Source organism: Photinus pyralis, unplaced genomic scaffold (genome assembly GCF_008802855.1).
Source record: "Photinus pyralis isolate 1611_PpyrPB1 unplaced genomic scaffold, Ppyr1.3 Ppyr1.4_LG7, whole genome shotgun sequence".
NCBI classification, from domain to species: Eukaryota; Metazoa; Arthropoda; class Insecta; order Coleoptera; family Lampyridae; genus Photinus; species Photinus pyralis.
In genome coordinates this window covers 14,333,223-14,346,322 of record NW_022170738.1, presented here as the reverse complement: position 1 = coordinate 14,346,322, position 13,100 = coordinate 14,333,223, and the positions used below count along the sequence as shown (strand labels likewise).

At 34.5% G+C, this 13,100-nt stretch overlaps 1 protein-coding gene across 17 annotated transcripts in view; it reads left to right on the top strand.

The window, feature by feature from the left end:
* LOC116176810 (complexin) overlaps positions 1 to 13,100 on the top strand; it is a 501,249-nt gene that overhangs the window by 352,628 nt on the left and 135,521 nt on the right. The window contains exon 1 of one of the 17 annotated variants that reach the window (XM_031495597.1): positions 751 to 851. The exons of 15 other annotated variants lie outside the window; for them this stretch is intronic. In XM_031495597.1, coding sequence (XP_031351457.1) covers positions 839 to 851 — 13 coding nt within the window. In that variant the 5' untranslated portion in view covers positions 751 to 838. One more of the 17 variants, XM_031495598.1, reaches the window with a different exon arrangement.

Genomic DNA, 13,100 nt, shown 5'->3' with positions numbered 1-13,100 from the left:
ACAAAACGAACCGTCACTGAAGTATACAAATACTCGAATTAAACTGGAAATCAACACTTGAAAGTCTAATATCCTTCATCTTTTTTAACTTTCTTTTCTCTCAGACGCTATTTTTAAAGATCTCGGTATAAATAGTGTAGGTACGTTAAGTGGACGTTGGAATTAACGTTGGTCGCAATGTTTACTGTGTAAAAGGAAAGGATCATTATTGGCGCTGCCAATTCAGTCCATTCAACTGTTTGCATTACTTCAGGGTAACGTTAATTGGTTGTATTCACTAATTCACTTATCTATTTGAAGTACTCGCTTGCGACAATCGAATAATGAAAGAGGTACGATTCAAATTTTTTGTGGAAAGTCTTCAAATCGCTGCATTTTTTAGAGCTTCGCAGTTTAATTAATGCGGATATTTTCAATACGGCTGGCTGCAATTCAAATTCGTCCTTTTAATTAATTTGATTCGTAACCGTTCGCGATCGAATAGCTCGAATTCGGCATTCGTCTATGAATTTCTAAGCGAGTTCGTAGCGCATAACTTCCAATAATCGTCGCCGTAAAACAATTCTCTTTAATTTCGTTCCGCTTTAAAAGTCTCTTTTTAAAGGTTCATGCAAGTCGTAATAGCCGCCCCACTTTCGAATAGTAGTGGGAATGCTGCACTTAGTTCAGAGGGCCGTAAGTTCAATATTTTACCCCTTCTACAGTATGTTGAAAGCTCTTCCCACACCAACCGTAAAATGCAATCGGTAGTGGGGGAGAAGTGACGTAACACGCAGTGCGGAACAAAATACGGGTAGACACAGAATCAGTCTGACATCTAGTGTGCCGGCGGTGAGGTATGAACATTCTAGGTAAGCCGTGCCCTGCCTGCGAGTCAACTATTTGGTTGGACTGGTACGACTGGATTTTGATATTTGATGTTGTTTGCTTGAACTTTTTTCGGTGTTTTTCGACGTCTTCTTCTGTACCGTGCATGTATTGTCATTTAAACTAAATTAGTGTGTGTCGCTACAAGATGTGAGAGTCGCGTACATTTATCGATAATAAATTAGCATTTTGCACGTTTAATGTTTAAAATAATTCGGATAAAACTAGAGGAATCCAAAATACTTTTACTGTCTATTCTGTTTTTATGGCATACGCTCAAAGTGGCTCTTAAATATTTTATGTGTTTGTTCTACGTGCCCATTAGTACTCAATGTGATAATAGCGTTTTAATTTGGGTCTTCCAAATATGCAATTTTACCCCCTTTGGTAAATAAGACTTTTATAGAGAGGCGTTTCCGCAACTCCATTTTTAGATTCAAGGTTGCGATGTAAACTTTCCATCATTTCCTTCCCATACGAGTTGTTAACATCAAAATACTTGATTGCGTGATGTAAGCGCACACAACCCTTACAGACTTTTCTTTAAAGGAACAGAAATAATAGTCACGTGTAACTACAATTTGGAAGGCGAGAACTGGGCAGAACAATTCCAATTGTTTCAACTAGAAGTAAATTAATCATAACCCAACTCGGTGAATGTCGTTTACCCAAATTAACACAAAGGAGAATATGGAGTTTTTTAAATCTCGCCCAAACCCGCTGAAAAGTTTTTCGTTCGCTTGTAAACTAATTTTCAACATTTCTAATTGAGTTTAGGAAATGCATGTAACTTATTCGGTTAATAGGGTTGTATTGGTATAAACCGCAGTGGATTCCCATCTCCCGTTGGTTACAATTGAACCAATTAAATTATAATACCTATTAATTCGGTTACTTGTTTGATTGTGCGTACTATTTTGAATGCATTAGTCTTGTATCTGCGAAATTTACAATTTAATCCGATATCGTCCCCCTTTCTCCTTTGTGTTAGCGTGATAGAGGGATTCATCGAATAACTTTTACTAATAGGCGTGATTCTTTAAGGCACTTAATCCCTCTTTGTTAAGATCCGGGAAGAGATAATGATAGAGATTTAGGACGTGTATTTTTAATATATTTAAACACGTTTCTGATCTGCATACGTTCGGCTTTGTTGTCTGAAAGTGGCGTTTCGTAGCACGTTCTCATTAACATAACATCTTCATTCCGTATTGTTCTCACATAAGAAGCTCTCATCTTTTACGTCAAAGTTTTGTGCTATAAAAGTTTGGTGTTGATTTGGAAATAACTGGTGAGTGGGTGCAAGTTTTTACAAAGGTAGTATTCGCACACCCCCTGCTTGTACCTAGTGACGACTTCGAGTAAATGAGAATGAGTGTGCCTTGCGATTAACTAACCTCTTTTACGTAGTGAATGCCTCCTTTTCCAAAAAGTTTGGGCTATATATACAACTGATTTTTTTTTCTTTTCCAGGTGAGTTTCCCAGATTACTAATTGAAGAACATTGTAGGTGAGTTTGTCTAATTATTATCAGCATACACTCGTATCATAATAATTTGAAAAAAAGCAATTTCTTGAGCAACCATTGCCAAGATGTAAATTACACGCGTTCCAGCTTCACTATTTAAATGAAAAATTCTTAATTACGACTGCTATGTGTTTTCCGTTGTTTCTTAGGAGTGATATCGATTTATTTCAACAATTGTAGTGTGATTTGCGACGTTTCTCTAATTATTTTTGATATTTACGTTGGGAGTCGTGCTTTTGACGTTTAATGAAATTTATGGAACAGCGTAAATTGAATATTATTTTCCTTTGTTAGGGGCATTATACTAGATTATTACTAAAATAGTGCTAATTGTCCTTTCGCATCGAATTACGCGATAGGTACGTGCGAGTTTTTGCATTCGAAATTAATTAACACCTTTGAGTAGTGTTTCCGATAATATTCGGTGTCCATTCTCTTTGTAAAAGCGATTTTTGATGTAAAAATTTACTTCATTTCTGTATTGGTGTTTTTTTAGCATGAATTACAATTGGTTGACTTTTTGTGATAGTTTTTGTACTTCATTTTGAGTTTCCCTTTGGGCATTCAATTAGTGGGAAACTTGTCTTCCTTCATCTAAATATAAATTTGCTGTGCGTACACCATTTACATTCTTAGAATTCTTAGAATTATTTGTAATCAATCACAATGCAATGCAAATGCAATACAATACAAAATTGTTCACAATTGAACATTTAAGAACATGTACCTACTCTATAGACTAAAGCGAGGTGTTTAGTTTTCTATTTGAGGGTCTAAAGAGCCACGTTTGTGCCCCAATCAAATCAAGTATTAAACGTGATGGTAAAAGCGCGTCTTAATGCCCTCTTTTCGGACTATGCAATGGATGCATAAAAAAGGAGCTGAACTTCGTTTAAATTTGGCAAATCTGTGTAGAATCGCCCACTGAAAATTTTCTTTTTTTCTTTGCTCTGAAACGGGACCCCCAAATTAGTTCTTTGATTTTAAATTGCTTGATTGTAACCAAACACCAAATTAACATAATTTTGTTTTATATTGAACAGAGTTTCCCTTTAAATTGATAATTACCAAAATTTATTCTAGCGGCCACTGCATTGAATGAGTTATCCCCAATTCAATATTAAATCTGAACACCAAATATAGCACAATTTTATACATTCAATTCACCTAAAATAATTAGAAAGAACTCACTCAATTGGAGTTTCTCTTTAATTGAAATCGGAACAAAATAACTTTAATGCAAAAACCTTCTATACGGCTGCCTTTTTTTACTGGTGACAATGTTGATACAAACTTGGGCTGAAGATGACCTTATAGCGACATTTTCAAGAGTCAAGAGTTACCGTTCAATGGAAATCCTTCAGGGGGTTTTCATGCTGCCGTTGTAAATGAAATTAAATATCCCTCATAAAAACGTTTGAACCTGAGATACACTTTCGCCATCTAGTCTCCTCAACATTCTGAAGTAATTAAGAAACTCAGGACTATTGAAATTGAAATGATAGAGAAACAGCGGACTTCATTTCCAACATGGTTTAAAACTTTATTATTGTAATTCTACCATGAATGACATTTCTCTGACAAATTAACCATTTAAATTTCAGCACCTTACAGAAGCCAAGTAATATCCAAACCTCAAACTGGTTTGCCCTTATCTCACATTTAGTTCCAAAAATTACAACTACCGTTACAACTAAGAATATTGCCATCGGAATTAAAATGAATGCTTTAGTCCCTATGTAGAGGGAACCTATGTCACTAGACAGGAATGGGGCTATTTTATTAAAAAATTCCACAAAAAGAACACAGTACTTATATCAAACGAGCCATTTGTCAACATTTACAATGCAATTATGGATGTCACAATTAATTTGTCACTAAGTATACCACGTTTTCAGAAAGCATCAATAAATTCACGGTTTAGATCGACTTTCCAAAAACTTACGCATAAGAATTTAGTTACAAATTATCCGTATTTCGAGTAGGAGGAAAAGGGAATTTCCATTTAGAATTTTTTTTGATTAATTGGTAATTTAATTTAATTTCATGAAATGAGCTTTTTCGCTATTGCTATTTCTCTTTATTTTTTACCAATTTTTAAAATTTCCGACTTATCGAGTTACGACTGTAAATTTTATTTTTGGATATCAATTTCGACTTTAATTTCCAAATTCTGCTCATCCTAAACTATTCGAATAGATGCTGAGCAACAACCCGATTAAAAATAATATAATCAATTCTAAAAAACCGCTCGGAAACGTGGACTATTTTTAGTCATTTTTGAATTCGTCAAAACATTTTAGGCGTATTTACGTCATATACTTTTGTCGTAGTACACCAATTATTTCTTCACTCTTTATAAACACAAACTCGAAATTCAGTTACTAAAAACTTGTTTCCACATTACTTAATATGAAGACTACTACGTGTTTCTTCTTTCACATATCCGGCTAGGCTACCGGTGCGAATTAGCGTCACAGACTTTACACTTTCTTTCAAAATAACTCTCAATTCTTGCTATTTAAAAGAAAAAATCCTGCGTTGCTTATCTCGCACGTGCCAATATTTATCGTAAAATCAATTAATTTTTGTCTGACCAGATAAAACATTCGATTAAATGTTCCCTCTTTTATGCGTTTTAAATTTATTATACAAACTAAGTAAAAGAACTAGAATTAAATGAATTAAACAGTTACTGACTAAATTTACAATAATAAATTAACATTAAAAGTGACAATTCAACAAGTTTTTCCCATTCTGTGTCTATTTGAAACGAAAAAATTTCCAGGTCTTATGAAATAACTTAAATTACGCTATATAAAGGATGTCCCGGGAGTACCTTTCCGATATTCTAACAACACCTATTTTTACACTCTCATTGAAGGCAATGTTTAAACCTATAGCAACGACGCCCCCATGTAGTTTACAGAATATCTTCAAGTGTTTCGGAAATATTAAAGGCCATTGACCTAGTACCAACGCTAATTTAGGCTTTTAGAATTTTTATGGCCGCTAAGAGGCTTTAATTTGGAATCTGCAACTACGAATTTCGGCATATTCTTATAATTCAAAGTCTTAAACGTTTCCAGCTCATGTTCAGATTTTGAAATTCGTGGAATTTATATAGAAATAACCCACGCAAAGCTATAAGGAAGTAACGTGAACATGCGTTTTCCGCTCCCTTTAGGAGCCATTCTTCAAACGCAAGTGCGAGTATTATGGTTTTGTTACTGAGACTTTATTTACATGCGCTAAATAAGCCCCAAGCATTACCGAGATTTCGTTTCTTGGATTATTTGGGTGGAAGATGATGTCGTTTGTCATTACTGTCATCTTTAAAGTATGCTATTTAGACTGAAATTATAGGTTTGAATTCGATACAGATAAAAACAGTAGCGAACAATTGCATTTCAGAGACTGAACGCAGTTGCCAGTTGGCATACGCTCGCTTCATATAAATGAACTTGTTTAAGGCGAATTTGGAAATTTAGAATTATTATTATGGCAACAGAAAGTGCTATTACCAAGGCGGGTCATTTTTAAACAATGGAAAGGAATGTTCCAATGGCTGTAGCCTGTAATATAGATCATTTGCGGCGATCGCACCTTTTACACCGCTTCAAATAAAACATGCATTGTGGGCCAAACTAAATTGCACCTTTTGTATTATTTTTTTCCTTTGTACTTACTGTAAATAATTAGAATAGGATGTTTGCTTCTATAAATTTGAATTTGCAAGTTCTTTTAAACAGTGCGCAATGTTCGTAAAATAAATGGATTGAGAAAGACACTAAACCTTCCCCATACTTCTTTTTATTATTTCCGGTATTAAAATAAAGGCATTGGGTGACAGCGACTATAGTTTCGACCCGAAGGTCATTATCAAGCTTAAATTTAAGAGAACATGTAAAGGTGGTTGAAAAGTTACAATTTAAAATGGTACATTTTGGTTATCAGTATGAGGAAAAATTACTAATTTATGACATGGGAAACAATAACAATATTAACAATTTAAAAAAACTTTTTGTCCTCACATATTATAAGACAATTTTTCCTCATACTAATAACCAAAATGTACCATTTTAAATTGTAACTTTTCAACCACCTTTACATGTTCTCTTAAATTTAAGCTTGATAATGACCTTCGGGTCGAAACTATAGTCGCTGTCACCTAATGCCTTTATTTTAATACCGGAAATAATAAAAAGAAGTATGGGGAAGGTTTAGTGTCTTTATCAATCCACTTAGTCAATATCGCCCCGTTTTGAGTCGTTATAAGATGGATAGCTACCAATTATTCGTAAAATAAGTTAATAGTTGAGGAAATGGCCGCACTTAGGGGTAGAGATTTGCGAAAATGTCTTTAATTTAATTAATTTTTTTATCCGGTTTGGCGCCAGGGCTAGATTTACAATTAGGGGAACGTGAAAGATTAGTTAATCAAATTTAGGGCATATTGTAGTTTTGGATACGTACATGGTTAGAGTGGAACATTCCATAGTTGCGTGTAGCTACCAAGAACAAGGTAAAGCATCAGGATGTCATCAGTTGTGAGTTTTTTGTTTGCATCTATATTCCTAATCATTCTGTGTTTATACACCCTCGCATGGAAGAAAATTGCAGAGAAGTATAGCGCTGCATTGACTGAGCCACATTTGAGTAACTGAAGACAAAATATGATCTAGCACAGTGAAAAACCTTACTGGTAATGAAGCTAGAGCTGGTGACAACAGCCTCACCATTGATGGGCAATTATTAATTAATTAACACACCCAGTTGCGTAAATTCGCAAAAATAATAAAATTTCCATAGAAAAGTACAAACCTACTTGTTTGTTTGGGGGAAAATTTAGTGCTCGAATCCTGTTTTATGGGGATCTAACAGTATCCTTGGATAACCGAAATTTCTGCCGAAATTCCTCTTCATATCACTTGCCGAAATGATCAACACGTTCTCTAAAATTTCTGCTCTTCTTCTAATGAACTCATCCTCTGATGAAGAGTCATCGTCGCTTACTGCCCACAGTAACCGATCTCTTGCACGTCCAATTTCAATTATTTCCATTTCGTTATAAATATTAAATGGCAAAACAAAATAAACTGGTTACAGTTCTTTACACGTGCGCGCGCCTAATCTCCGTTTGGACGCCAAAATCCGAGAAAATTGGCGGGTTGACTTCAATCGGAGATTGAGCTCTGGTTACGACTTAAACGGCGTTTATAATACGCGCAATCGCACTCAAACTACGATTGAACGCCAATCTCCGTTCAAGCGGGCTTTATAATACCGGCCCTTAGTAATTACTTTTATTTCTGTGAAAAATGGTGGCACAATATTTTAAATATCGGTGTAAAGTCACTTTATACTTTATACATCGACGACTTTGTAGCATATAAACCCATGCCAGCGTAGTCAGTAAGGATGCATACGGCGACACCGGTTATTTCCAGACGCCATATACCTGGGTCCGTTTGCTCATTAACTTGAGATCCATCTTAGAATAATGAAATAAAAACCAGCAAACCAGCATCCTCCTTCTTTTCAAAGTGTACCCATATTTGCTCTGAAGTAAGTATCCAATAACACCAGCAAGGTGAGCAGCAAAGGAGACACTGATGAAGTGCATGTTCTCAATTTGGAAACCGCGGCTAGTATTTTAATTAATTATAAACTCGGTTAACTTTTCAGAAGCATCGAATTAATAAATAAAACTTTTGAGAGATGAGTATAAGGATGATTCTGGTAACGCAACATTGCAATCGACTTCTATTCCCTTTGGCACCGAACTATTGCAATCAAAATACGTGTTCTTTTATTTGTCTCGTACTCGCATGTAGGTAGTTTTCACCTAAACCTGGGAGCAACACGACTAATTCTTTTGTTGAATTCAGGAACCGAAACGCGTTCGGATTGGAATTTATCTGAATATCATAGTTTCTTGTCTAAAAAGATTCGTCGCTAGGGTGTTTTACATCGAATAACTATTGTTTGATAGATTACAGATTGAAGAATAACATTCAACAATTGAAACTTGCGCTGAAAGTTACCGATTAAATGTTATATTGACAGGAGTAAGGTTACCGTTTGCAGAATGTGCGAGAAAATCGATAACGAAGTACAGGAACAACATACTGTGAATACTTTTCATACTAATGTAATACCACAAGGTTGTAATTACGAAAGCTCATTAGACGTGAATTAGGATTGTTATCATCAAGATTGAATGAACAAGCCAGGCCCTTGGTGATACAAAAAGGGTAACAAATTATGGCGTATTATGGAATGAGAAGGGCGGCAAAGCCAAGACGTTCCCGTTTTGATTTTTCGGTGGTTTTAATTATTTTCAATACGCTTAAGAATTGTCTTTTGGAGGTCGGACTTGTGTTTGTTCTTTTAATCTTTCTTTTCCTTTAGTTGGAGCAAGTTTTTAAGTTTTGTTTGAACATCTTTAAAGTGCTCCGGCTAACTGTCAATCAGTAATCCGCTTCTGGTCTCTTAAGGAAAAGGGTAAAGGGATAGATAATAAGTCGATAATCTTTACTTAGTATGAAACGGTTCTAATTTCCATTGCTGCAATAGAATAAGATATTAGTAAATGGGGTTTGGGGCGAAACAATCATGTATAAAGCAAAAGGTAAAACGACATTAATTCGCAAAACACACTTTGCATCGATAGGAAATGTTCAATTTTATTTGTAAATGAAATAAAGAGAATGTATTATGAATCACCGCCATGTGCTATAAGAAATTTAACAGTTTTCCCATAACAAATCGAACTGCAATACGTTAATATGTTGAGGAGTTTCAAGCTACTTGCCCTCGATGTTCAAAAACACCGAACAATTGTGTATAGTTACCTTTATTGCTTGTGTACTGGGTGCTGTAGGTTTGTTCTAGTAACGGCTTTCAACCCGAATAAAATTGGCCCTCCCTCTAGCTGTGCACGGACCGGATATAGAATCCCCGGCTAAACCGTAATTGAATTTGGCCCCACAGCTGCGCGATCTTACGCCGTGAATATGTTTCGTGTTTGCGTCTCGAAAGTGCTGCGAAAATCTTCGTCTGCGTCAGCGAAAATATATATACAGGGTGGATACACTGGAAAATTGAATTTATTGATATGAGGAAAATGTCACCTTAACACTGTGCTTTTAGTTTCTTACGGTTTACTTGTTTGATATGTCAATTGTTCATTACAAATAAACATTCGACATAATGTGACATTTTGAATGTTGCTAGGGTAGTTTTCTCAGCACACTGATAAGTCGTCCCCACCAAGGTGACATTCCATTTAATGTGTTAGAATATACCAGGGTATATATATATATATATATATATATATATATATATATTATAATTTTAATCGTCTTTCAATATAACTTCCGTTTCAATAATACAACTATAACAGCATTTAATTTGTTCTAGAATTAATGGTACATTCAAAATCTAGCTCATTATTCGGAAACTTGATTGCTTCGTTATATATACGTTTGGCGTCAATTTCCCTTAATGTATGCATTACCTTCTCGGTTTCTAGCCGATAATTAATTGCAAATTGATAGTTAAATTGCCTAGCAGTAATAATTGCGTTAACCCCGTCAAAGGCAATAAATATTTTTAAAAAAATTCAAATGGAACACACATCATTCATGAAATTAATCCATAAACAAAGTTACAATTTGTCACCTATCCTCTTGTCATTACTCATTGTTTAATAAATGTACTGGCGTAAATCCCGTTATTAAGGTAATTGAAATTTAATTCAAACTGTCTAAATCCATCACTTGTTACATTATACAAAGCTGCGTGTTCATGTCAAATAATCCGCGGTTCTTCCCGTAGTATTACTGCGTACTTCGTACGCACTGCACGGGGGGCTTAATACGAGAGCGAGATTGGCATTCAATTATCGAATGACAGGATGCACTTTTTTATGAAACAAACTTTACAACAATTCAGTTGATGTCAGTGTTGTTGAACGTAGCGAGCCGTAACAAAGGTTACATTTCACGGTGGACAACCCCTGAACGTTTTATTTAAATGTTGAGTATTTACATAGAATAATAAATCTGCGGCTAACTCTCTTTAATAACTGATTTTTACACCCTCTACGCAGTAATCTTTGGACTATTTTACTTTATTTATCTGAAAACTTAAATCAATAGCTTGATCTATTGGAAACACTCCTAAATTTTACGAAAACTATACGTCACCACGTTATGAATTACTAAAGCAGTAATTCCCAATGGCACAAATTTGCACATATAAATCCGCTAAGCGTATTCATTAGAGCAGCCACAGCACATCAGAAATAGAGAGAAAAACTCCCAAAAAATAAACAAGTCAAGAAAGTAATGACGTATTAAACAAATTTACAAGTAACCACTATGAATGCAGAATCGTCTCTAAAAGGGACAAGCAGGTATAGCTTGTACGCAAAACAAAATTATGGAAAAAGGTATAGAGTTATGTGCAGAAAGGTAGATAGCGTGACCTCTAGTAGCGAGAATAAAAACTATTGTAAATTAAACCTATAACACCCAACTAATAACTACATCTCAACTAAACGGATTTACAAAGGAAATACATAGATGACGTAAGAATATTGAATATAAGTTAGGGATTTAAAAAAACACGTTAAAGTTAATAATCCATAATTGAATAATGTCATTGACATTCGCAAATTATTGTCACTCAAAAATTGATGTTATTGTTCACAGATAGGTCTAAGCGCCAAGCAAACGCATAGTAGAACTCGTGAAAAAAGTACCACTTTTTATACGATTTTTTGACAAATAAATTTCGACACCGTGCGTCAAATATAGTTGGTTTAAAACCTTAAATTTGAAAATACTAGAAATGACACCTGTAGTATTGGTAGTTTGTAACGTACCTAGGTCATCTCCAAGGGAGTCAAGATTTAAAGTCAAAACTTTCCCACCCAAACTAACTGAACCCCATAGCATATGATCATCTAGACATAACTACCTAACCTGAATAACAAAATACTAGGACCACTTACTACGTTGTTTGTTAAAAGTTGCTACAAGAGATGTTTTGCCAGTCGGAGTGAGAATCAAGTAAGGTAATAAGTAAAACCAGTGAGTGCATGCTTTGAAAACGGAAATTTAATCAAAACAAAATAGATTGCAAGAACAGTTTTAAAAATAGTAACTCACAGAGTAAAAAAAAGCAAAGTATTGCAATTCTTGACCAAACAACAACAGTTGGTTAGTTTCATGCTCAAAGATTTACGGGTATCGGATTTTCACTATATTTTGACCCCCCTCCCTAACTCATTTTCTATTTTTTTTAATTTGGTAGTATTATGTCCCAAAAGCGGTCCACAGTCCACATCTTGAAAATTCTAAATGAGATTTTATCTGATTTTTAGATTCTATGTTAAATTCTAAGACAAATCTGTAGAGATAGATCATATTTTTTTACCGCTTTCGAGATAAAGGCTGTTGAATTTTGAAAGAATCCAAATATGAGGCTCTGTGTCTTTATAACAAATCTGAGCAAAAAGATGTGAAAAGCGTATGCAAAACACAAATATGCAGATGTCAAACGTCACATGATGCTTTAATTTTAACCATTTATTTTCTTTTTCAACATAATATGGTCCACAGTGAGGCAGAGAAATTTGAAATCGTTTCCCTTTAGGTAAAAAAGGATAAGAAGAAAATGGACAAAAGGAAGGTAATATTTAGAACCTCGACCGTTAAACATAAAGCCTTAACACTTTTTTTTAATTCAACAGCTTGGATCTCAAAAACGGGTAAAGATAATATACAAGGCGTTAATTAATTGAGTGCCGATAATACAGGGTGTGAATCCTCAGGAGAAAAGTTTATATCAACTCAGTTTTTGAGCTGGAGGGTGTTAAAATATTAAGAAAAAAGTGAGTTTTTTATCATAATTTTTTATCACTGTTAGATATTTTTATGAAATTTTGTACACACCTGTTCATAATTGAGGAGCATTTTTTGACGTAAAAGATTTTTTTAAATAGTGAACTGAAAAAAAAGTTTGGTTTTTATTTTTTTACGCGAAAACGGTACGTCGTACGAAAGTAAGTCCAGGGATCAAATTCGCTCCAAAATAAATGACATTTCAAAAACAGTTTTGTTTTTTTAGAAAAATCAGTGGCGTATTTTTTTTCATAAAAAAATCTTTTACGTCAAACAATGATCCTTAATGATGAAAAGGTGTGTACATAATTTCATAAATATATATAAGTGATAAAAATTATGATAAAAAACTCACTTTTTTTCTTAAAATCTTAACACCCTGTACTAAGAGGTTTAAAACGTATGTTGATATAAACTTTTTTCCTTAAAATCACCGCGGTTCACACCCTGTATTAAGTATCGACACTCAAGTAATTAACACCCTAGCGGAGAAATATTACTACCAAACAACTTTAGGAAATTTATCTTTGCAAAACCTCATAGAAAATTAGTTAGAAGGGGGTGAATATCTCGGTACTTATTGCTCCAAAACCAACAACTGGTTCATTCTTGGAGTTAGTCAGGGCTACTTTCCGGTAAAAGCTAATGCAAGAAGCAATTCGTGTAACAATTGAGTTAAATTGAGTTACAAGTGGTCTCCCCTATTTCAACCCCGCTGAATTCGATTTGCCTGTTACCAAGTCTGAAAATGGACCAGATTTGTAGCAAACTGCTGAAATCTATTCAGTGCC